Raw genomic sequence first — 25,041 nt, forward strand, 5'->3', positions numbered from 1 at the left:
GCATCACTCTGCGATGATGAGACCCAGGGCTACCTGAGGTGCCATTATAACATTATCTGTACCCCTGTGGATGAAAGGTACTTTCATCCACAGGGGTACTGCTGTTAAGCTCTCCTTTGAGCCTAACAGACATCACCGTGACACTGCCACTGCATTGCCCCACGCCCTGGATTCGAATCGGAATCAGGAAAGTGGGTGCACCATGGCCTTGGCAGTCTTCCTGGAACCACTGTGGTGGCGGTCCCAGGCAAAGACCGCCAAACTCTGAATGAGGACCTTAGTCTTGGAGTGCTCAAATGCTAAAGAGATGTACTTAGTGCTTAGTTTTGGGTCCTATAATAAGGTTAAGCCCCAGGACACCTGTGGTAAACATCTCTGATTAATACGATCTGAACCCCTTAACCCCTAAGACTTCTTGATAGCCCTATCAGATGGTTGCATGACCCCTTTGTTTATGTTCAAGCACCCTATCTCTCATTTCTCTTTGCTTTAGTTTCACGCATAGGCACAATGGCAAAAACAGATAGGAGCTGAACCCTGATCCTAAACCACAACATGTACACTAACAACATAGACATGACAAAAGCATTCCTACAGAGTGGTGTGATATCTATTCAAACAAGCATTTGCAATGCGATAGGTCTTGCATTTGCTAGAGTTAGAGATAGTTTTAGTGACGCAGCAGCGGCGTAAATAAAGTGCCATGTTGTGCCATATTTATGAAGTGACGCATCTAGGCAGATGTGTCACTTTGTAAACCCCTGCGCTACATTATACCTGCATCAGGTATAATGTATGCAGGGTGGGCATTCCCCCACAAGAAAGGGACTTAGGAGTGGTGCAGTGAAATCTATAAGATTTCACTGCACAACTTCTAGGACGCTAATGTGTCAAAACCTTACGCCTGCCTCATGGCAGGTGTATGGGTGACGCAGGCCCTTTCACATGGGGCTTCCCCCATGTGAAAGGAACATTGATGGAGTTGTCATGCTTCCGACACAACTCCAGCAATTCAGCACTCTTGTGCCAACAGATACGTCAGTAATACTGACGTATCTGTCATTCCTTGCGGCATGATGCATCATACAGTAAATATGACGCATCCATCATGTCGCAAGAAGGGCACAGTGTGACGTGTCGTATCGCTGGTTTCACGCAGCGATGCAACACTTTTCATAAATGAGGCCCAATGTTTTTTACCTATGTATTTTGGTTTTGAGTGTAGTGACAACAACTGCAAGAATTCATGAGATTATTAAGCGAAATCCTAGGTCTGGGACTTGGTGTGCCTTCTTATATATAACCATTATATAACCTTAGCCATACCAGCAATCAGGCACACCTAGGTTACTGTACTGATTCTCATTGTGTGCAATGTGCTAATGCTGTCGCTCTTCTTTACTAGTCTTTTAGGAAACAATGAAATTGAAAGTGCAGTGTGATTAATATCGGTTGTTTCCAGTCTAATGTTCATAGTGGAAACACATTTTAGAGAATATTTGAATTTGAGGCACCATGAGATTTGTTGGTAACGGAAGGCTGAAACAAAAGTTATTGTTTGACTTGGGCAGTACCGAAGGAGGATTATCTCACAAACCCCAAAACCAGTAATACATCATGGATTGGTTTGTACAATACATAGCATTTAAAGACTCAGTTGTTTTGGTGAATGCTTAAGGAGTTACAGATTAGTACATAAGAATGTTAGGCAGAAAAACTTTCATAATCAGAATAGCTGTGCAGTGAGAAATGGTGGATTTTCCAGTGAAAATAACCTTAATTTTAAGATTGGACACAAGGTCCCTAGCAGTCCAAGCCAAATCCTGAGGAATAGGGTTGAAGATTACCCATTGTTGCCAAACATACCCTTGTTGTTAGTGACCAATTTTTTCAGTCCTGAACCTGCATTTCCAACCTAGCGCATTTGGTAGAATCCAAATTTTATAATTAATGTAACTAATAGCAATGACTTGTAAGAGGAAAGCAGGAGGTGAGACATGTAAATATGGTGTGATTTGGCAAATCTGTCTGCATCGCCTGCCGGAGCTGTGGACTTTTGAACTTGGGATCCAGGTTTGAATCCTGGCTTTGGCTCAAAACCCTGTGATTTTGGACAAATCACATAATCTACCTGCTCCTTACGTGAGGCTACTGCCTGCCTGTTTCCTGCCTCACAGAGCACAGTGCTCCAAAATCAAGAGCCCCAAGAAGCCGCCTCCACTAGCTCTTCACAAGAGGTTACTGCCTGCCCGTGTCCTGCTCACAGAGCCTGGTGCGCGATTTCAACAGCCCAAGAAGCCCCCTCCGACAGCTCCTTAGGCTGCAGTGTAGAGGACGAACCACAATTGACTCACCATAAGTGTGAAAAAGGCCGCTTTACTGAAGACAGGTGCACCTTACAAAACATAGCCTCAGCCTTTGCCTCACAAAACTATAGCTAACTATACAAACTTCATTTACGTATTCTCCTCCCCCCCCCCTCTAAGGTTTCCCCAAACACAATTGCAATTTATTTAACAGACCCCAACTTGATCAATAACTTTTGCCCCTTTTAAACCCTTGTAACCTCATTTCAACCTTTCTAAAGATCTATCTACTTGATCAATAACTGTTAACCCGTTAAACCCTGTAACCTCTTCTCTACCTGTCTACAAATCTATCTACTAACTATAACCTATCCTAACCTCATTACCTACTTGTCCCCAATCATAAAATGAAACAGTAACAACTGGCCAAAAATAGGTAATCAACGCCACGCACCTGCTTCAAGCAACAACCAAATTACATTGAAAACCCCTGATGCACCTGTACCCAATTAAAAAACATGCCATAAAAATATATAAACACTAAAAAGGGAAAAAAAACCTCCTCCTTTAAAATGGGTGGGAAAAACGTTCCCTAAGCTTGCGGATAAATCGGAAGCCGTGTCCTCTTCCAAAATGGTGACACGGCTCCCGAAATGGCCGCTTAAAGGCCCCCCGCCCTGAAGCCCAAAACAAGCTGAAACGCGAGCCCAGTTGGGCTTGGACCACACCACCCGGTCCAAAAACACCGGGGTGCGAGCCTCCCTGCCGGTCGGCCGCACCCCCAAAGCCCCATTGGGCCGCAGTGTATGGAACGAACCACAATTGACTCACCATAAGTGTGAAAAAGGCTGCTTTATTGAAGACAGGTGCACCTTACAAAACATAGCCTCGCCCTTTGCCTCACAAAAATATAGCTAACTATACAAACTTCATCTACGTATCCTCCTCCCCCCACCCCTACGTTTTTCCCAAACACAATTGCAATCTATTTAACAGACCCCAACTTGATCAATAATTTTCGCCCCTTTAAAACCTTGTAACCTCATTTCAACCTATCTAAAGATCTATCAACTTGATCAATAACTGTTAACCCTTTAAACCCTGTAACCTCTTCTCTACCGGTCTACAAATCTATCTACTAAGTATAACCTATCCTAACCTCATTACCTACTTGTCCCCAATCATAAAATGAAACAGTAACAACTGGCCAAAAATAGGTAACCAACGCCACTCAGAAAAGGTCCTTATGACTTTTCGGACCCCCCAACCTCTCCGCCCCTTGTAGGATAACGTCTAATATTCAGGGCAGAATCCCAAACCTCCTTTATTTGAACCAAATATAGCTCGAAGCGAGACAAATGCACCCCATCATCCTTGAAATATTTTGTCGCCGAATACTTTTGCTCTGGGTAATCCGCCGCCAAAAACTTTAATTCTGGATGCTCTACTCTGCCAAACCTGCCTCCCTGAAAAATACCCTCCTCTCTCTGTTTACCTTCCTCCTGGCTTTATCAATGGCAACAGTCGTCTCGGCCCCCCACCAATGCCTTCCGGGAATAAACTCATTCCACACCACCAAGCACAAATTCCTTTTCATCTGTTTCAACAGAGACAACCCTTTGCAAACCACTAAATCATTCCCCCCAAATGAAGTAACAGCACATCTGGACAAACATGTAGGTGTAGTAACTTATTTAAAAGGGGGAAAAACTTGTGCCAAACACATGCCCCCTTTTCGTGCAAACTGACTTTAAACAACCCCAGATCCAATCATAGATTTATGCCTTTTCGTGTTTTCTGTTTGCGCCTTTCTGCCCATTTCACAAACGAATGCCCAGCAATCCAGATTGTGAGTGCCTCGACTCTGGCCCTGCTACTACACCTGCAAAGACACATGCGTGAGAAAAAATTAATATTCCCACCTTCACCCTGACCCCCCTCCCTGCTGTATTATAGCGTATGTAGCAGTCTGCAGACCATTGTCCCAATTGTTTCAACTTATCTGCGCCCAACCCATGTACCCCGCATCAGAAGTCAACCCATCCTGAAAATGTGCATGTCAAATGCCTCAGGAACCTCCCCTAGTACTTTTAACACCCGCCTCATGACCTCATGACCCAGAGAAGCTGTGCCACCGTGACTTCCTGCCCCGAGGGCCTGCAAAAACATCTCCCACCTCCCTCCTTGTTCCTCCCCGCAAAAGCACCCCCATCGTACCGGGCAGATCATGGGATCCTCTCTGGCCCGCAGCGCTACTGACTTCCCCGACCCCTTTTGATTTGTCTTCGATCTCCTGACGAAGATGGAGACTGCATCACTCCCTTTTTCGCATCCCTGTACTTACTTCCATTGCAGCCCTGGAATTCCATGCCTTCCCAACAGCTCCGAAAACCAGGAAGCTCCACAATATAGCCAATACATTAAAGCCGGAAACAATACCGCCTCCAGCCGTCTGCAGCATACATGTGCTAACTCTCTATCATTCTGCCCCACAGCACATTATTCACTGGTAGCCTAACCCGCTGTCGGCTACCCGTCTCACAGGCCCAGTCCTCTAGCAACCTCTTACCCAGCTCGCCTGCTGTTGGGGCATAGCCCCACACTAATTTGTCCATTAAAGCTATGCCTGCAAGCTTCACCGCTCTGGTAACTTTCGACAAACCCTTCTCAATCAAGGTTAAGATAAACTGAATGACGTCCTCTTCCCTGGCCCATATCCCAGACCTGCACTTCGCACCTCCCTGCAGAAATTCCTGCCACGCTAGTCTGTAGGCCTTCCTCGTGGAAAGCACTAACGACCCTACCACCAGTTGCAGCAACCTCTTTCTCCTACCGACCACATTCCTTTGGGCACCGGCGTCTTGTGAGTTTCCGCCTCTGAGGCCAGCCCATGGAACCTCTCCCACGGGACGTGCTTTGCTCTGAACTGAATGTGATTTCTTAAGCAACTCCACCTGAATATTCGCAATAACTTCAAGACCTGCTCATCCCTTGCCTACTGCCTGTTGACCACCTGCACCACTGCCATGTTGTCTACCCTGAAAGTGACCCTTTTGTGCGCTAGCCTCCTCCCCCACAGCGTGACTGCGACTACTAGTGAAAGCAATTCAAGGAAATCAATGTTCCTGCCTCCATTCTTCCAATGAGGCGGCCACTCTTCTGCACACCATTTTCCCTGCCAATACAAACCGAACCCGCCTCCTCCGGCGGCGTCCAAGAATATCTGCGCATCCCACTCCCACTCTTATGGCGCGTACATGGGTATCCTTTTGAATTCCTCCAAGAACCTGCACCACATTCTTAAGTCTTCCTTTGTCCCTGCCGACAAACGCATGTGGTGGTGTGGTAGCGTGAATCCTGCCAGTGACCTGCTCAGTTTCCTGCAAAGTGTCCGTCCCACTCTCCCTGCCCAGCATGTGAAATTCAAATGCCCCAGTAGCACTTGTACCATCCTTACTGTCACTTTGTTACTGGCCAGCATTTCCTCGATCAACAACCTCATGTGAAGTTTTTGTACCCTCCAGCAACCTGGGCTCCATAGCCACCGAATCAAGTTCAATCCCCAGAAATGACAACACCTTGCTTGGACCTTGTGTCATCTCCGGTGCCATGAGCATATGGAAACTGTCCAGCTGCTGCTGGCAGTCCGTCGAACCAGGCCGGCTCACCAAGAAGAGGTCGTCAAGGTAGTGTGTCACAGTGTCTTTTCCCGATTCCCAAGTGAAAACCCACTGCCAACTTGAAATGAACGTCTCAAACAGTGCACATGATATTGAACACCCCATGGGTAAAGCCTTATCCACAAGGATGTTCCCGTCCACTTGAATGCCCAGCAACTGGAAACCCTCCGGATGTACCGGCAAGAGCCTGAAGGCGGCCTTAATGTCACATTTTGCCATCTCGGCCCCTTTTCCTACCCTTTCCACTAATGCCCTAGCTACGTCCACTGAAGAGTATGACACTGACGTCAAGTCATCAGGAATGAAATTGTTTACTGACCAACCCTTGCGGTTATGACAAGTGCTGAATTAGATGATACTGGCCTCTCTCCTTTTTGGGGACCTCGCCGACCAGAGAAATAATCAAATCCTTTATCTGGCTAACTACAATTGGCCCCTCCATGCACCCTTCCCGTATCTCTTTTTGCAATTTCTCCCAAACTACTGTTTTGTGAGCTGCCACTAATTTCAGGGTCTCTGCACATCTTGCCAACCTCGGTCCTTCATACCCCAATTGAAAGCCCTCCCTGAAACCCACACTGAGAATGTGTGCGTCCTCTTTTTGTGGGTAATGTGCGGGCCAGGCCTCCAAGCAATCCAGCTTAATGGGTGTATGAGCCTTCGCCCATATAAACCTGCGACCCTCATCCTCCCCTCCCTTCCATCCCTGCTGTCCGCCATTGGAATTCTGATGCTGCATCCCCTGCCTGGCCCTGTCCTGCATAACCTGGCCAGAAGCCTGCACCAGAGGGTGTTTCCCGAGCATTTCGAGCATTCGTGCCGAAATCTGCAGTAGTCCCGGGCACATGTGCCTTTGTTATAATCCCAACAGGCCCCTGGACCTCCCCCTGTTGGCTTTGGAGTGTAACACCCCAACCTGGGTGGGATGGCTTTGAAAGGGGCGATAAGCTAACGACAACCCTCTGGCCGAGTACGTAGTCTTCCCAAACTTTACTGCCCCCAGCGTCTGCTGGTAGAGATCTGAGTCGATCTCCCTCCAGTTTGTTTCGGGGTCCCATGCCAGTCCTGTCCAAAACTCGTCATCATATTGCAACCCAGCGTAACCCCGTACGTCAGATGTGCCCCTCTAACTACATGCATGTACTTAAAAAAAGCCACGGACCTTTCTGGGTACTTTTCACAGTATGCACTTGCGAAAATTAAAAAGGCTGCCGTCCAGTCCTCTATTGTCATGGGTACCCTAGTTTTTCGGGATAACTCTAGCTCCTCCTCCTTCAATCCTTCCTTGGATCTCAATTCCCTATAGCAGCTTCAACATATCCACATATTCGCCCTTCTAAATTTTTTCCTTTGTGGCTAACATGAGGTGTGCTCCCAATGGTTTTGCCACCCCATGTACGGCGGTTTTGGCAGCCTGACCTCTTACTCACCTTGCCCTCCATCACTGACCAGACCCCCTTCACCTTTGTCGTCCCCTGACACCTTTGTCACTTCCGAGTCCATGCCTTGTCGTCTGTCGTCCCCCCTGACCTACCCTACCCCGACTCCTGTTCCATCTTCTGCCACTCTGTACCCACCTCCGTGTCTCTCACTTACCTTCCCTTGCAAAATTTCAGCCTGCTGTCCCCCTTATCCCCTCTGGCATCCGTCCCCGTGGAAAACCTTCCATTTTAGCTAGCCTCACTGCTCGCCTTTCCTTACCTGGCATCAAGATCGGTGTCCTCACCGGATCCAACTGTCTAACCAGTGTCGCAGATGGTTGAGTCATCCGAAACGTAGCCGTGCACTCCGCATCCGGTCCCGTCTCCTGTAACACACTAGGCACAACATTACTGGACCCCCCTTTCATTGTGTGCCTTGCATCTTGCAACAACCTGTCTATGGTGGCCTCAGCTTCTCTTTTCTGCCCATACTCAGTCACCGCCGCCCTGGAGGGGCCCTCCGCTCCTCCGGGCTGTCGCCCAGACGGGACCATGTTACCATGTACCACCTTTTCTGATACCCGTTTGTGCACCATGCTGCCCGCCTCAGCATTCCCTGTTTGTCCGCCCGCGGTCACCGCCGCCCTAGTGGGCATCTCCGCCCCACTGGGCTGTCGCCCCGCTATGACCCTTTCTGACCTCTGTTCGCCTTTACCACTCTGGTCCCACGACGTGCTCCAGATGGCCACCCCAGACCCTGCCTTCACTTCATCCCGGTAGCGAGGAGCCGCATGATACTCGTCCGCAATGTGCGTGCCCCATGCTCGCTGCTCCTGCAAAGCAAAATGGTAGGTCCGGCTTGCTGTCGTTAGTGTCCCTACCTGCCCCTGACCCAGGAACTACTGCCAATATCCCCCCATCCCCGAGGTCCCCAAACGTGCCTTTGGAAACCAACCCAGCGCCCCCCCACTCCGACCCACCCCCTGCCTAACCCTGCCGAGTATCCCCCCCTCGTAGCCGAACCCACCCCCCTCCTGCCCCTCTTTACACCCGTAGACCCGGGCCGGCGGGGATCTCCCCCCCCCCCACTGCCCAGGCCCCTCCTCTACCCCCTCGCCCCATTCAATAAGGGAAACTGGCTGCCCCGCCACCAGCCTAGACCCCTAGGGCTCCACCCCTCCCCTCCTTCCCAGGCCCCCGCAGACCCTTGCACCCACCCCCCCTCCCACAACCACCTGTCCCTCACCCCCCAGGGGGCCCAGTCCAACCACCCAGCAAAGCCAAGTGCCGCCGCAGCTGCCTCCCTGGACCCCCCCTCATCGTCTACTACACCCTCAACAAACCTGAGGCACCCCAAACTCCCCCCCTGGCACCTCCCCTGCCGCCCTGACATCTGGGCCTCCCTTTAAACCTAGGCACTGCCCTTGAGGCCCTCCCAGCCTTCCCATACAAACTCTACTGGCCCCCCACCTCAGGGGCACCTCGTGCTGTCTTGGGCCCCCCTTGCCATACCAACATAATCTAATTCCTTTGTGGCACCCTTGGCGCAATCTGCCGCAGGGCCCTCATTGCGCTGTCCCTCGTGCATTGCCCCACCCTTTTCCTCCAAGAAATCCAATGGGGAGGCAGCTTGTGGCACTATCCCCCCCGCTTTCCCCGCTTCTCAGGGGCCGCCTTTGCTCTGCGCCCCCCCCCACGTACCTCCGCAGACCTTCTTTTCATTCCGCAGCGCGGCAGCAAACACGCCAAGATTGCAGCGGCCACGACACCTGCTGCACGACTCAGCGGTCGGGCCTCAATCTTCACTGGTCCCCGGACGAGGTCCATGCAGCCGGCTTCTGCCAGGAGCCGCATGGCCTCCTGCACCCTCGCACCATTACGCACCATCGGTCCCAAGACAAACAGGCAAAAACTGCCAGAAACACTGTCCCTGATAAGCCAAAAACGTTCCCTGAGCTTGGAAAAAACTTTCCCTAAGCTTGCGGATAAATCGGCAGCTGTGTCACCTTCCAAATTGGTGACATGGCTCCCAAATGGCCGCTTAAAGGCTCCCCGCCCTGAAGCCCAAAACAAGCCCAAACGTGAGCTCGGACTGCACCACCCGGCCCAAAAACCCTGGGGATGCGAGCCTCCCTGCCGGTTGTCTACCCCCCAAAGCCCCATTACGTGAGGCTACTGCTTACCTGCAGTCCTTCTTCCATGCTGGCACACGGGAAGCATGCTAGCCTGGGAATATTTTAGTACTGCTCCCACTGCCGATATAAGAGTGAATGACTGCCTCTGCTCCCAGAGTGAGCCGCTCATTAGGCAAAATAATCACAGCCGAGCAGCGCTCGCCTACAGCTGTAGATCGTTATCAGCAGCGCATGCAGGGGCCTTTGGGCTTGAGCAGTGTGAGCAGAGTCCAGGCTAAGCGGAGCGTACGTAATCTACCCATGCCAGTTTGTGGTACATAAAAAAAGCACAAAAAATACCTGAGGAATCGAGATGATGTGCCCTCTGTGCTGCAGTTTACGGCTCGTCACTATGTACACAGTGAGTGAGATTCATGTCAAAGTCTGTCATACACCTGTTTAGCAACCTCCTGACAAGTGTGCTCAGCGCTTTTGAGTATAGTGTGCACAATGCAGTGTTACGAGCTGCACTTACCCCGGTGATGAGGAAGTAGGTAGGACACATCCACCAGCGTAGTAACACTAACCAATTAAACAAGCTCTTTAACCCCTTCGCTGCGGCGCGAATTCCGCCGCAGCGCTGGGGGGGTTTGGGGGGTTTGCGGCGCCGCTATGCTCATGACGGAACCACGCCGTCTTGAGTCACGGGCGAGCTGTGCTCATGACGGAGTGGTTCCGTCATGACTCCACCCACTTGCGCTAATCGCCCGCACAGGAGGGGAATTAGCGCCGCGTGGGAGGAGCGGCCGCCAACGGCCGCAGCATGACGGAACCACTCCGTCATGAGCACACGGCGCCCGTGGCTCATGACGGAGTGGTTCCGTCATGAGCGGGGAATGGGTTAATGACGTTCAAGACACCAAAAACAGACTCCCCATGCCATATAAACAAAACAGTGCTATTGAAAAAAACTAAAAGAACAAAGAAGGAGCGACGGGCAGGTGGCGTGGGGGGTGGGGGACGACACAGACATGTGCCAAGCACTGACATGAGCATAAACCAATGCAATAAAAAAAAAAAAAGTTCCCCCAAATAACAGATAACTGTGTACACGTAACAAAACTGTACTTGGTCGGTGCTGCTCTGGGAAAAAAACGGTATTGACTTTGGCTGCCTAAACCAGTTACGAGGCAGCAAGAAGACAGACACTGTGCTGAACAAATGGTAAGCAGCAGGTGGGAGCTACCGCCTTTACTGAATACTACAGGTCTTGTAGACAGCGCATGCGCAGTGCCTAGACTCGACCTAACAAGCACTTGTCTAAGCCTGTCATTGTAATGCTTGGGCTTTACCTGAATGGATTGTAATGCCTCTACACATAATTCTGAAATCAAATTACATTTTAAATCCTACTGATCTTAATCTCAATTGTCTGTCACTTCATTGACGTTCAAGGAGGTGAGGTGTATAGTTGCTCTGTGTGGAGCCCCCCTGGAGGACTGCAGGGATAGGCTTCAGCTGTTCGTTTGATGATGGTCCCAGTGGCACTGTTCAGGATACAGAGTACAGCCGGTGTTCCACTTAATACTGGTTCTGCTTTTTCGAAGCAGCCTGTAGACCTAATGCACTTGTAATAAAGCAGACGGGATATCCGTCACATTGAAGCATGATGAGGAAGGTAATTTATGGTCAGTTTACATAAACATAACTGTGAACATAACAAATTCAATAAAACGTAATTTTGACCTTCAGAATCTTCAGTGATGTTCTGTTTTCCTGCGATATATCACATCCAACTGTAACTTGCACCTACCCTTTAATTTAGAGCTAACACCATACCTTACATTTGGCTATGCACAGCTTGAAATGTCTGTGGGGCCTGGACTATGGTAAGGCCCTGCGCTCAACCCGCAAGGACATTTGACTGCAGGCCTGTGGCCAGAATCTATCCCAGCCTCTTGCTAGCCGCCAACCCCAGCAGTGCAAGGTCTGAGGCACTCAATGTGGGGGTTGACCACAGGATATAGCCTATGTCCAACCCTGCACCCAGTCTCTGGGGACAGCCACACCCCACTATACATGGCCTTTTGCTGTGGCAAAAAGGATTGAGTGTAGTACCTAGTTGTGTGCCAAACATAGTGTTGACTTCCAACACTGCGAACACATGGCATTAGGGGGTGTGGCCAACAGTTATGCCCTTTGTCCAAACTGCTGTGGAGGGACAATGATTGTTATGATTTTTTTTATTCCTTAACTCAACCCTTTTTTTTTCTTTATCTAAACCTTTTTTATGTTTTCTTTTAACTTAAGCTTGTTTTGTTCCGATATGGAACAATTTATTTTCCTGGAACCTCTTTCAGACAGCAAATCCTTTAATTTTTTTTTCCAATTTTTGTTTTGGAACTGGATTTTTTTTTTTTAGGGAAGCAAGAATGTGTTTGTGATTTTTTTTAGGTATGTGTTCTTTCATTTGGGATAACTTTTTGATTTTTCTCCCTTGAAAAAAATGATTGTTTTACATAATATGCTGGTTGTTACAAATTTTTCAGATGTAGTTCTGTTTCTTTCATATTGCATTCAGCATTCTCCAAGGACACAGGTTGTGTTCTTGTGCTCCTGACCTGTTCTCTTGACTTTAGCTTGAACGAATTCATTTGGATGTACCACTGAAAGATGCTTGATCATCCTCATTGTCCCAAATGAATACATGTGATTATGGCCCCTTTGCAATACTTGGTTGCAAAAAGTGCAAGTTACATTTCGGGAATTCACTTTTTTTCTTTCCTCTAAGGTGAGTAAAAACTTCCCACACATGTGACTCCTCAGGTGGGTGCACAGTGGATGTAGAAGTTCTAGGCACTTCTATAACCTCTGTCTCCGCCTCTTCTTTAAAGCACAAAGCTATTGTAGTTGTATGTAGCTTTCTGTCTCCTGGGTCTGCTTGCTTGGGTTAGATTCAAAATGGTCACTGCATGACGGTGGGCCCTTGTTTCTAAATGTTTAGAACTCTTTTTGAAGTCTGCTGAATGTGTAATCAATCACAGATATCAGGAGGCAAGACTGTGTATTGTTGTACCAAGAACCAATACCATGAACCCCACGGGATGTTTAAGCCTTCGAGTTTAATAAGAAAACTGATTCTGGGATGCGGTTTTGAAACTAGAACCAATCTAAGATCAAAAGAGACAGGTGTGGAGGTTGTTTTTAATAACATCACTTTTATCCTGATAAACGTTTGTTGTACTAGGTTGGGATTTATTTATTTAAAAGATTTATAAAGTGCACTGTGACCAAGCTGGTATCCTGGCACTGTCAGACTCACTGGGCTAAGAAAGGAGGAGGGAAAAAACTCTGCCGCTAAAAAGAGTGCTAAAATATAAAAAGTGCTAAAATGTAAAAAGGGATTTTTACAGAATAGCCATGTTTTCAAGGCCTTTCTAAATTGCAGGAGATCGGGCATGGATCTAAGGGAAGCAGAGAGTTGATTCCATATTTGGACTGCTCTGACCAAAAAGGTGCGCCTGCCTTCTCTGGTCTTCCTGGATTTTGGAATGCATACAAAATTTGCTCTAGCAGAGCAAGGACACCTCCCTGGGGTGTATCTTTTAATTCTGTTTTGTAAAGGCACTGGACCACGGCCCTGGAGATCTTTAAAAACAATACGCAGAGATTTGAAAAGTGTTCTGTGTCGCAGCGGAAGCCAATGAAGATTCATTCAGAGCATTAGTGGCTGATGACCTCCTGGGACTGTTTAAGGCCAATTTGGCAGTGGAGACTTGAAGGGGCATATTATCAAGCCCCAGCGATAATTATCCCTGAGCGCGCTTAGCGTGCTTTTAATTATCGATGGCTATCGCTGGAATATATCGCCAAGCTAGCGCTGTATTATCAACGCTTAGCGCTATGGCAATAAATATTCCAGCGAAAGCTGAAAAATGGCCAAACATCGCTGAAAAACCAGCGATGTCCCTTTTAAAACAGCGATAAGCTTGGTGATAAGGCCCTGTGGCCTTAACCCCATAATCCACCTCCCATGTTAGGTATGCCTTAGTCAGGAATTTAGCAGACGTTAAATTCCTGCATTAGGGCAGAGTTAGCGCGATTATGATTATCGCTACTCCTCGTTGTTAATATCGCGAAGCTGCCTTAGTGATATTTTTCCGTGTTGTTTTGACGGCCATGCCTACTTTGCATCTCATTATCGATGCGATGCGAGTCGTGACAAAAACAGAAGCTAAATCAAGGAAACACGCGCTAGCGTGTCCTTGTTAATAATGCGATAAAATCATTGCCGCTTTTCGCCCGAAAACAGACGCTAAAGTGGCGATAATTCTATCGCCAGCCCTTGATAATATGCCCCGAAATCTTTTTAGTCTATTTAAAATAAATTCTGTTGCTCCTAACAGAAGTGCATTACAATAAACCAACCTGCATTCAACAACACTGCGTACAATTAGTGTTTTAGCAGTGGGCTGAATCTTTTGGAGGCCCCAGAGTAGTGAAAAGCATGTGCAAGCAACTTTATTCACATGACTTTCCATGGACAAAGTATTGTCAACTGTAACCTCCAAGCTACGAACCAATTTGGAAGGTATCAGCAGAATTACCAATGGGACTTTATTTGCTGAGTAACACAAAAGCTCAGTGTTGTCCCCATTGAATTTTAGGGAATTGAAGTTCAGCCAGCTGATGATATCATTCATGCAGTTATGAAAAGTAGTGAGATCCACCTGCTGGCAGTTGTCAAATGACAAAATTAGTTGATTGTCATCAGCATAGTTCACCATTCTAAAATTATGAGACTTAATAAGAGTAATCAAAGGCCTCATGTACATAATTAACAAGACCGTGCTGATGGCCGAGCCTTCGAAACTCCATGTTTCAAACTCTTAAAGTCAGAACAGTAAGGAGGAAGAGCAACTGCCTCATAATGTTCTGATAAGTAGGAATGCAACCAGTTAAATGTGGTGCCACAAACTTTGATCGATCCAAGTCGGTCCAAGAGTGTATTGTGGTTCACCGTATCAAATGCGGCTGAGAGGTCTAATAAGACCAAAACCGTTGCACAATTGCTGAGACGCGGCATCCATTCAAAGTGTCACAATGCCAAAAACACGTACTACAAACCCTGTACAGTTTTTAAAAAGGAGGAATTTGAGAGGAAAATCTATTGTTTTAATTAGTTTGAAAGTATCCATGAAGTATATACAAATTCAAAAGGCATGCCAGTCTCACTTATGCCTATTTTTCAAGCTTCATGGGGGACCACCAAAATGTTGTAAATCACTGTAAAAATGTGGCTTGTGTGCATGTTTTGCTCCACTTTCAAATAGTTCTTGAGTATCTGACCGAGTTTACTGGATTCCGTGCTATTTCATAGTCCTACACAGAAATAGACTATATGGATTCTTTGCTGTGCTTTATTTTTTGGGGAACAATACACTGTGTTCTTCAGAAATGGCGTGTGGACAAGAATATCAGGAAAGACGAAATCAAGAACCAGAGACAGAAGAAGAAGAATAAATGGAAGTTAATGAGACTGAAGCTTCCAAATCTCCAAGGGAATCCATTTAATTGAGGTTTTTCCCCATTCCATTGTGTGAAAAGAATTAACTCCTAAATAAGTAGCTTGTAGGTTGTGCGAAAAGAAACTAAGCAGGGGAAATAGGGAAATACAAGAGGGAAATACAACTTTGGAACTCCATTGCATCGCATGAATGGCAGTTCATTGCAGAACAAATGAAGACGAAGAGCAATGCCAATCAGGCGAACTACATCTGCAAAACATGCGTATGCTATTCTTGCTGCAGATCAATAGTCTAAAGGAATTCTACAGTAGCAGCAGGAAACCATCAATCCCTCTTTGCAAACTGTGGGATTAGATTGTTTAGTGTGCAGCATAGATATCACCTGTGGTAAGCAAAACCGGATTGCTGAAATAAAGAAAATTAAACACAATAAGATTTGCAAAAAAAACTTTTCATCTGTTATCCCAAGTCTTGACTACTTTTTGTATGCAAGGGAGAAATGCTAATGTCATGAAAGCAGGATTGTTTCTAAAAATCACAAAAAAGTTACTTTCTGAAAAACAAAATACTGGTTATTTTCAGAACCAAAGATATTAGTATAAACAAGATTAAAATATATGTTTGTTTGATATATAAGTGAGAGGCAGTCCAGTAGTTGAGGAAAGATGGTGAATGAAATAATAAGTGAAAGAGTGGAAAAGCGAGGATTTGAGTTAGCGAGTCTAAAAGTGAGAGACACAGCATGTTAAAAACAGTGTGCTGTTAAAGTGAGAGTGTGAGTCAGGTTGTGAAGGATGGTGAGTGCTTGACAACTAGGGTGATTGATAATATGAGTGAGAGATTGAACAAGAGGTCGTGGTTAAAGATTGAGTGGGATAATATGAGTAAAAGTAATGTAGTCGGTATGTGAAAGGTTGAGTGGGTGGAAATTGAGAGATTGAGTGAAAGGAGTTAGAGGATGGGTGTGAAAGTTAGGGAGAGAGTAGACAAGTAAGAAAGTGAGGTTAAGACTAGGCTAGAGGAAGTGAGTAATGAGTGAGTGAAAATGAGTGAGTGATAAAGAAAAAGCAAGGGAGTCTGAGTGAAATGATGAGGAAGTGAAAATGAGACAATTAGAGAGTGAGTGGAAATGCATGAAAGTGAGAGAGTGAGTAAGAGGCAGTGAATAAAAGTGAAGGACTGTGTGAGGGAGGGCTTGCAGGGGAAGGAGCCCTTAAGAGGTTGTGTGAATAAGTAAATACGTGAAAGACAGAAGGTGTAAGTAAAGAGTGACTGAGTGAGCAATAGTGGCATTAATGACTGAAACATGTGATTGAAAATGAGAGAGTGGCTGAGAGGGATAGTGAGATTGACAAACACTGAGTCAAGGTGAAGGAAGGTGTTAAGGATGAAGTATGACAGACAAAGTGCATGAGAGAGTGAGTGAGTGAAAAAATGAATGAGAAACTGAGTGAGAGGTACTGACCCTCTTCCTTGTACTACAGTGCACCATTCTTTTTACATAAATCTACTAAAATGCATGGCTATTTGCTTAATTGTGGAAAGCATTCCCACATGCGAAAATTCCCGTGCAATGATTATGCACTGTGGAGGTGACAATTTTAGCACAAACCATTCATTCATGTATCTCTTCCTCCACACAACCCTAGTATAGATAAATATTAGTCAAAGGCAACCGTGGATATGGTCTGTCACAAATTGACAAATCAATATAAATACTTAATAAAGTCATTTCTGCTTAACTTTGGGACCCTTGCAAGATGACTACGTACAACAGTAATATCCATTTTGACATGCTGGCATATTCCAAAAAGATGGAGTCTATTTCACAGCAGACGGCAGTTGTATTTTCAAAAACAACCTCACAAAATATGTCTTCCACTATCTCCATTCAATCAAATAACACAAAGGTTCTTTTCAGGGCCACTTTTTAAAAAATAATTAAATGTTGTTTGTTTGAAATCCTTTCGGGCAGTTTTTCAAATTTGCAAATCTTCTGCGAAACCATGTTAAAACCCAGTTTGATGTACAATCCAGTGAGCTCTCTTGATTTTAATGTTTTGGGTAAGCAATTTTGAGTCCCAGAAATCCTGAAAATGTTATCTGTAAGTGTCTCCCGGTCTTTGCTAAACACTGTGGTGGATGGTTGTGGGACCTGGCCTTTAGCCAAGATCTGTGCTGAAGCCAACACATCTGGTCAACCTCTGCTGTGCACAGTCGAAGGACCTGGCTGGAGGCAGAGAGGTGCACAACCTGCTGTAGGCTGAAGGCTATGTCATGTGCCCAACCTGACACGGGAAGCCATCCCCCCTCCTGATCTGTGGACCCTGCTCCGAATGTATGACATTACAATGCATACATTTACAACGCATGCCTTTACAATGCAGTTTTTAAATCGCAACATCCTTCACATCGCATTCCTTTACAGCGCATGCCATTACATCGCATTTTTAGAAACTACTTTTACAACGCATTCAATTCCATCGCATTATACCATTACAACGCATACCATTACAACGCATACCATTACATCACATTTAAGGTAAGTGTTGGATAGTCTAGGGGTAATAATTACTATTCTAACTCCGGTGAGTGCAACAGTAGGGTAAGTGTTGGATAGTGTAGGGGTAAAAATTACTATTGTAACTCCAGTGAGTGCAACAGTAGGGTAAGTGTTGGATAGTGTAGGGGTAAAAATTACTGTTCTAACTCCAGTGAGTGCAACAGTAGTGTAAGTGTCGGACAGTGTAAGGGTACTATGCGTTGTAATGGTATGCGTTGTAATGACTTAAGATGTAATACCTGCGTTGTAATGATATGCGTTGTTGTGACATGCTATGTAATGGCTACATTGTAATGACATGTGATGTAAAGGATGTTGCGATGTAATGACTGCGTTGTAAAGGTAGTGCAATGTAATGACTAAGTTGTAAAGGTTGTTTCCAACCCCACTCATATGCCAATAGGGGTTTTCTGAAGCTTCCCATGGGTTTAGGGTCCAATGCCCATGAAGCTTGTACCAGGTTCGCAGATCCCCAGCCCTAATCTGCTTATGGTGGGGGTGATGCCAGAATCCACAAACTCCATGGCAATATCTGTATGTTTTTTAAGCTTTAATCACCAGAGAAGACTCCTTTGGGTTTTACTCACATGGGCACTCATGATGAACTCACTTCTGCCACCTTATGTGCCCTTTCGGTCTGTTTTTCAGGATGTGGGAAACAAATCACTGTGCCTTGCGATGACAGATGCAATATTTTTCCAATGTGCTGGGGTAAGAAAATCAGAGCAATCTGGTTTCGCAGATCCTACTGCAGACCTGTGGTCCTGAGTTGCAGAAGCAAGAAAATGCTTCCTCGTCCAATCACATTTGAGTATTTTTTTAATTTTTAATTCACAGAGCTTTGCAAAACCAGATTTGTGGAACTCACATTTTAATGGTTCAGATATCTCTGAAATGTATTGCCAGATAGAAACGATAATAAATGCTAGCTCCTCAAAAACTATTAAACGGATGTACATCAAAGTAAGCAAAGACACTTCTTTGAGTAAAGTTCTACTTTCATGATTTATTTGGTTAAATTCTATTCAACAGTTTTTTTTCTCAAGGAGTGAAGGCTATTTTGAAAGTTAAAATTGTAAATGTCACTTTTGGGACCTCAACCTCTTTTTTTACTCCAGCTGAATGGATCAGCATGAAACGTGCCACAAACAGCTTCAAGTGGATATACTGTTTTTGAAAAGTTTCATGAAGGTTCATTGAATGACCCCAAAGCTATCTGGAAAACAAAACACACAGACACACATTGGCTGCATAATACCATGAAGTCTGCAATACCCAAAAAAGCATACTACTTTTTTCTACGCATGTAGCTGCACTATTTTTATAATTTATTACAGTCCATTTATGACAACGTAGTGCCTCTTCTTGAAAAAGTCAGCAGACACTGTCAAATGCAGATAACTGAGGCGAACACCTAGGCACCATGTAAATACTCCTAGAGAAGGCTATCTATTTATAACCCTTTCTTTTAAAGGTTCTAGCCTCAAAGTCCACAGTCATTCTTCTGTTACTATTTAATGGCCCTCTGCCTTTCAACCTCTTTCCTCTGTTTGGTGGTGGAACTCCTTGCAAATTTTAATGTCCTTAGAAAGTCTAGTATAGGTTTTTTATGGCATGTGTAAAGGATGGGTGAAATGTTTTACGTGTGGGCTAAAGATATCTGATACAATTAAATGACATACATTCGATATTGGGACCAGTGGTAATCATTTGAGCACTTCTGATTGTTTGGAATATCAACAGAGTAAAGCGTGGGACGAATAAGCAAAAGGCACAAATATAGGACCATATACTATACTTATAACTTTTCAGCTAGTTTATATGAAAGAATCCCTGAATTGTGGTACTGCTTTCCCATAGTATAATGATACCTTTGTACACATTTCTGTCTTGGACCAGTTCACCTTTATAAGTTGGTGCCCAGGTTCAGATGGAAGAGATGGAAAGAAGAAAGAGATCAATAATTACCTACCTATTGATATGATCCATGGCGTAGTCTATGATCGTTTATTGCACAAGTTCATTTAGAGTGGAGACCATGACTATAACACTGGGAAAGGTATTGATACAAGATGTGTGCATGTGTATGTGGTGTGTGTATGTGTGTGTGTTAGTGCATGTGTGTGCATGTGTCTGTTTACACATGAGTTTGTGCCTATGCTTATACATGTATATTTAGATACCTTTACTCTGATTGCTACGGACCCAAGGAATATCCATATGCCAGTCACAGACTATGTGGGCTTGCATAGACACAATAAATAAAAAATAATTTCAGTTAATCACAAATCATTTATTGAAAACATGTTCCGGCAATTGCTGTAAACAATCTCTTTTTATTTCAGAACCTCCGAGGCCTCTTGCTCACCTCTGTCGTATTGTGGTTCGAAATCACATTGGAACACACCGTATTAAGCTACTTGAAACATTGCCACTTCCTGGCCGACTGATTAAATTCCTGAAATATGATTTCACTTAGGATTTTTAGCTAGCAGTAAAGATTAGCACTGTCTAGCTCACTGTCTGAGGGCAATGTTTTTATTACTGATCAAGGCAGTTTTCATAACAACGCCCAATGGTTTACTGATTTCCAACTTCTGCGTGATGGTGAAAGCCAAGAGACAATGCACTAAAGCATACAGGATTTAGCAACTAGAGCAAAGAGATCCAACAAGGAAGCTGGAATAGCGAGATGTAATCCAACAAAGTGTTTTTTAGCAAAAAGGCATCAGCAGATTTTTTTGAAGTGTCAGCTTTTGGTGGCAAAAACTCTTGAAAGACCTTTCCATTGGGGAAACCATTGAACTGAAATGGTAACTAATCACCCCATTATCAATTGTGGTTGGGCCTAACTACTTAGCACCCCTAGTCCCTGCATTTCTTTTTAGGGGAAAGGTTGGAAATTAATTACGCTACGGACACTGGATGGACGGAAAAACAGGAAATTACTTGGGATCCACCTACATTTCCTCTTGCCAGCAAACAGAAGAACATCAATATACGTTTTATAAAATTCTAATGTGTACCCTAATTGTTGTATGAATAAAATGTATGGTACATAAAGAAAAGGAATTTGTCACAGGGTCCCCACACAATATTTCAATGAAAACATCACAACAAACAGTTATTTATTTGCCAACAGAAAATGTGTTTAATCTTTTATAACATTTTATAGAGGTTTGTTATGAAAAGAGGTGAATTCACTTTATTGGGGATTAATTTTTAAGTATGAACTCTTCAACATTAGATCATAACTTTCCATGTTTAGGTTTGGTGTGATAAAGATTGAATTTTAAGTAGTATTTGTTGTGTAAATGATTTTGATATTTTAATATTGCAATTGAAAGCAGGTGCACTGTTTTGTATACATCTATATAAGTTTGTATATACACACACACAAACACATTCAAATAGTGATTTAACCAGATTTACAATTTTTTGGATTAGGAGACTGAAGTATGCAAAATTGTCATAAATTCCTTGAAGATTTTAGGGTGAGAAGAGAATTGGGCACTGCCCCTTCACATCAGCATGCATGGACACACACACACACACACACAGACATACACACAGAAACAACCACACTTTTTGTGAATATGGATTTGCTAACATTCTACAACAAATTTATTTTAATTACATAGTTTGCATACACAATTCTTATAAGCATATACCAAGCATTCACATAAACAGGTATTAGTCAGCATTGTCAGTCTTATAACATGCAAAACATTCACAGAAATATATTTATTTTAACAGACATTTTATTGAGGCCTTACTAAAAGATGCATGTCAGAGTCAATGGTTCTTGCATATAATCGTGGAAATTCCAGTTGATCGGTTACAATAGTAATCTTGTGAATCCAGTTCTAGCAAGTGGGTTTTGAATATATATAGCAAATGCAAACACCATGTACAGACCTGCCTTATTCCCCTGAATAATGGTATCTTAGGCTTCAAAATTCAGGAGCACGTCCCAGCTAAATCAACCACTCACAGAGAAAAGCTGAACTGCTATGAATGAAGTTTCAGTTGACTCCAGGTCATCTTTTAACTACTTAATTGCATTTAATACACAATTTTCACATTTTCACTAACAACTAAATATCCACTTTATTGTTAAACATTAGTAGCCCAATGTTCAAAAATGTCTAACCCGGAACTGGATAGAGGAGAAACTATTTCTAGCAGGCTGATGAAATGTCTGCCAGGATAGTGCAGCTATATACACACTCTGTAAAGACTTCTTTACTTGGAGCACAAATAAAAAAGCACACATTCAAATAGAAAGTATTACTACATCCAACAATTTATTTGAAAGTTTATTTTTACAAACCGCTATTACTACTCGTGGTGTTTCAGTGAGTTATGTTATGATAATTTCTCCGTATGATTATCTTAAAATTCCTTCCAGGTAGATATGAAATTGGGTTAAATACCAAATTCCAAATGCGGGGCCTGATTCACAAAGGTAAACTTACACTTTTGTGTAAGTTTACAATTGTTTGCTACTCACAAAGGTATTTTAGCAACAGTATCTTTAAGACTGCGGAGTCTTCGCACATAAAAGGATTTTTATGTGTGGAGACTCCAGAGTCGTAAAGATATCACTAGTTAAATACCTTTGTGAATAGTAAAAAATCGTAAACTTACACAAACATGTAAGTGTACCTTTCTGAATCAGGCCCATAATGTTAGAAGAAAAGCTTCCTCTGCTAGCTGACTCGCATGGACCTGTCAGTTTCGTAGAACTTACAATTCCATATTGTCGCATGTACCTTTTTACGTCTCGTTATAATGTCTATGATTTGAAAATAATACATTTAAAATGTGAGTGACTAGTGTCCTACCCATATAATCATTTATACAATGTAATGTGCTTAGTTGTTTACACATTTAAAAGCAATGCACTACGGGTCAGTTGCTAATCGTTTAAATATGATTTAAAAAATTATTAAATTGTAATTTATTTATTATGTTTAAATTACTTTTATTCTTGTGCTGACAACTTCAAGGATATTTGGGTTATATGTTGAAAAAATGTAATTTTCAAGGTTTCACAAGCCAAATGCTAAAATTGTAAAAATGAATTCCTGTTCAACAGAAACTAAAATCCTTGTGTGGTTGCCTCTCAGTTTTGTAATCTCCCAGCTGTAATATTTTAAATGAACAAAAATACAGTGCCAATTTAGAACTCACTGCTTCTACTTGAATTACCTACACCAGAGAGTCCATCTCCCCTGTTTTGTAACATACCTAGGTGGTTGCTGAATCCTTCTGGCTGAGTTTAAATTGAATTGGGTGCAGAAGAGCAATATTTAGCATCTAGAATAAGGCACCAAAACTCCCAATTGGGGTGGTCCATCTGAGGTCCTTGGTCACCACATTTGAAAATATGTCATGATTCCCAGCAACCAAAAGCTTGGAAGTTTGAGTTGAATTTGCTAGACCTTATAGTTTTGGGTCTAGGAGTAGATTAATCTACTTTGGATAATTTCCTTCTGTATTACTATCTGTAAAAACACTATTTCACTGTGAATGTAGCCTATTAAAGTGCCAGAATTTCTAGTCATTGTGCCAGAACTTAGTCACTATATCAGCATTTATTTGAAAGGGAGACCAAAACTTCCATTGCTGTACAAGGCAATTCCACAATTGTGCTAGAACTGTGTGAAAATACATGGGCCCCAATATTTGTCTTTGCAGGGGGTAGCTTCAACTAGAACTATATGGAAGTATTCCTGTCTTTCAGGGACGTATCCACCTAAGAGACTTCTCTGCAGCGATCTATCTAACGGAACTTATACCAGCAGAGGGATCCCACTACACTGCCTGACATTGCTTCACAGGGAAAAACCCTCTGCCACTCACTGAGCTTTGAACCTTATAAAGTACCTCATAAATCTAGCCAGGTAAAGGAGTGTGTAAGGAAGTGAAGGGAAGAAAAGCCTTGGCTATTTTGAGGCCCCAAGTTTCACATCAAATAGTAGAAGCTCCGCCACAATTTTGGAAGCTAGCAGTGGACAGCACTGACTTCCTCAGTAACATGAAGCTAGAGACCCAGTGGCATATCAATCCTAGGACCCACATCTTGTTATACCATTCCCACTTGGAGAGGTTCATTTAGACAGCAGAGAAGTAATGTATGGAAAGGCTTGAAAACATTTTAACCCTTGGATTTCCTTTGGATAACATTCCAGTTGAACTATTTTATCTTGGTGTTCTACTACTAAAGCAAATTAAATACATGCAATCAATCATTCGATCCATCTATCATTCGAATGCCAAAATGCTTCTAGGAATGCTAATGTTCTCTTTCAGAAAGATGTGACTGAGTAGTTCTGACAGGCCTGGGCTTGGCCTCCTTCTGTATTGGCACAGACAAGGAACATAATGAAGGAATGGAATGCTCCCCAGAGGAATTCCTAGTTTTTAGTTATAGCTAAAGCTTTTCTACCCATCGTAAGTGGGAGATGTACCCCATATGTGAGCCTTGAGATCTCTGTGCCATAGGAACTCACACTGGCGAAATGGATAACAAGACAGAAACATACTTGGGGTGGCTTGCATTCTCTTTTTAGAAATTGTGTGACCAAGCATTTGAGGTTAAATTGTCTCATTTAGGAGAAGAAAGGAATAACTCTTATTTGAACATAGTTTTCTATTTTAGTTAACATCATATACAAAGTCCTGATCTTGATGCAAAGAGGTTGCCTATTGTACTCTCAAACTGGGAAGTTGTTAAAGTTCTTCATATGGGATAACTTAAGTTTATCAAGTTTAATAAATGAATGAACAATGAGTGTGGCCTAGAGGTACAACTGAGGGTGCTCAGCTGAAAAAGATTGTTCTTGCACTGTTACTGTGTTTGTTCTTGTTTAATTTACCTCACTTCTTCCTGCTGTCGATTACTCAGCAACTTTGGTTTGTGCGCACTAAGAGCCTAATATTTAAACTTGTTACACAAGTAAGTGACATTGAAGTGCGCAACACGTGTCATGTGCCCCCAAAGAATATATCCGGATTCACGGAATCCGGACAAGAGGGTATACATAGATAGAGATGGTAAAGCTGTAAAAAATCCGTAAGGTGAATAGGTTTTCCAAAATCATATATTTAATAAATGGGGAGAAAGTAGGTGTTCCAAAGAAAGGCTAGGAGTGTGGACATTGGAAATGGTGAGAGCTCCCACCTAGCAGGAATTTAGTGAATAGCCACAAACCTTCCCAATGCTTTCCCTCTCAAAATGCATATATGATGTTACTTCAAAATAAAAGGTCTGGATCAGTGTGCTTTTAGGACGTAAAAGTGCTCCAAACTCTGTTTTAAGGGTGTAGTGCAAAACAAGTTTCTCTATATGGAAACTGCTTGCCATGAGGGTAAAAATGAAGAAACAATAATATAAATTCACCTTTTCCCAAAACCTGAAGAT

General features: G+C 43.8%; 1 protein-coding gene across 1 annotated transcript in view; it reads left to right on the top strand.

Moving 5' to 3' along the window:
• ASB2 (ankyrin repeat and SOCS box containing 2) overlaps positions 1 to 22,795 on the top strand; it is a 274,707-nt gene extending 251,912 nt beyond the window's left edge. The window contains exon 10 of the mRNA XM_085626478.1: positions 19,958 to 22,795. Within this exon, the coding sequence (XP_085482604.1) occupies positions 19,958 to 20,091 (134 nt within the window). The 3' untranslated portion in view covers positions 20,092 to 22,795. The remainder of the gene's footprint in view (positions 1 to 19,957) is intronic.
• The last annotated feature ends 2,246 nt before the right edge of the window (positions 22,796 to 25,041 follow it).

Source organism: Triturus cristatus, chromosome 9 (genome assembly GCF_964204655.1).
Source record: "Triturus cristatus chromosome 9, aTriCri1.1, whole genome shotgun sequence".
NCBI lineage: Eukaryota > Metazoa > Chordata > Amphibia > Caudata > Salamandridae > Triturus > Triturus cristatus.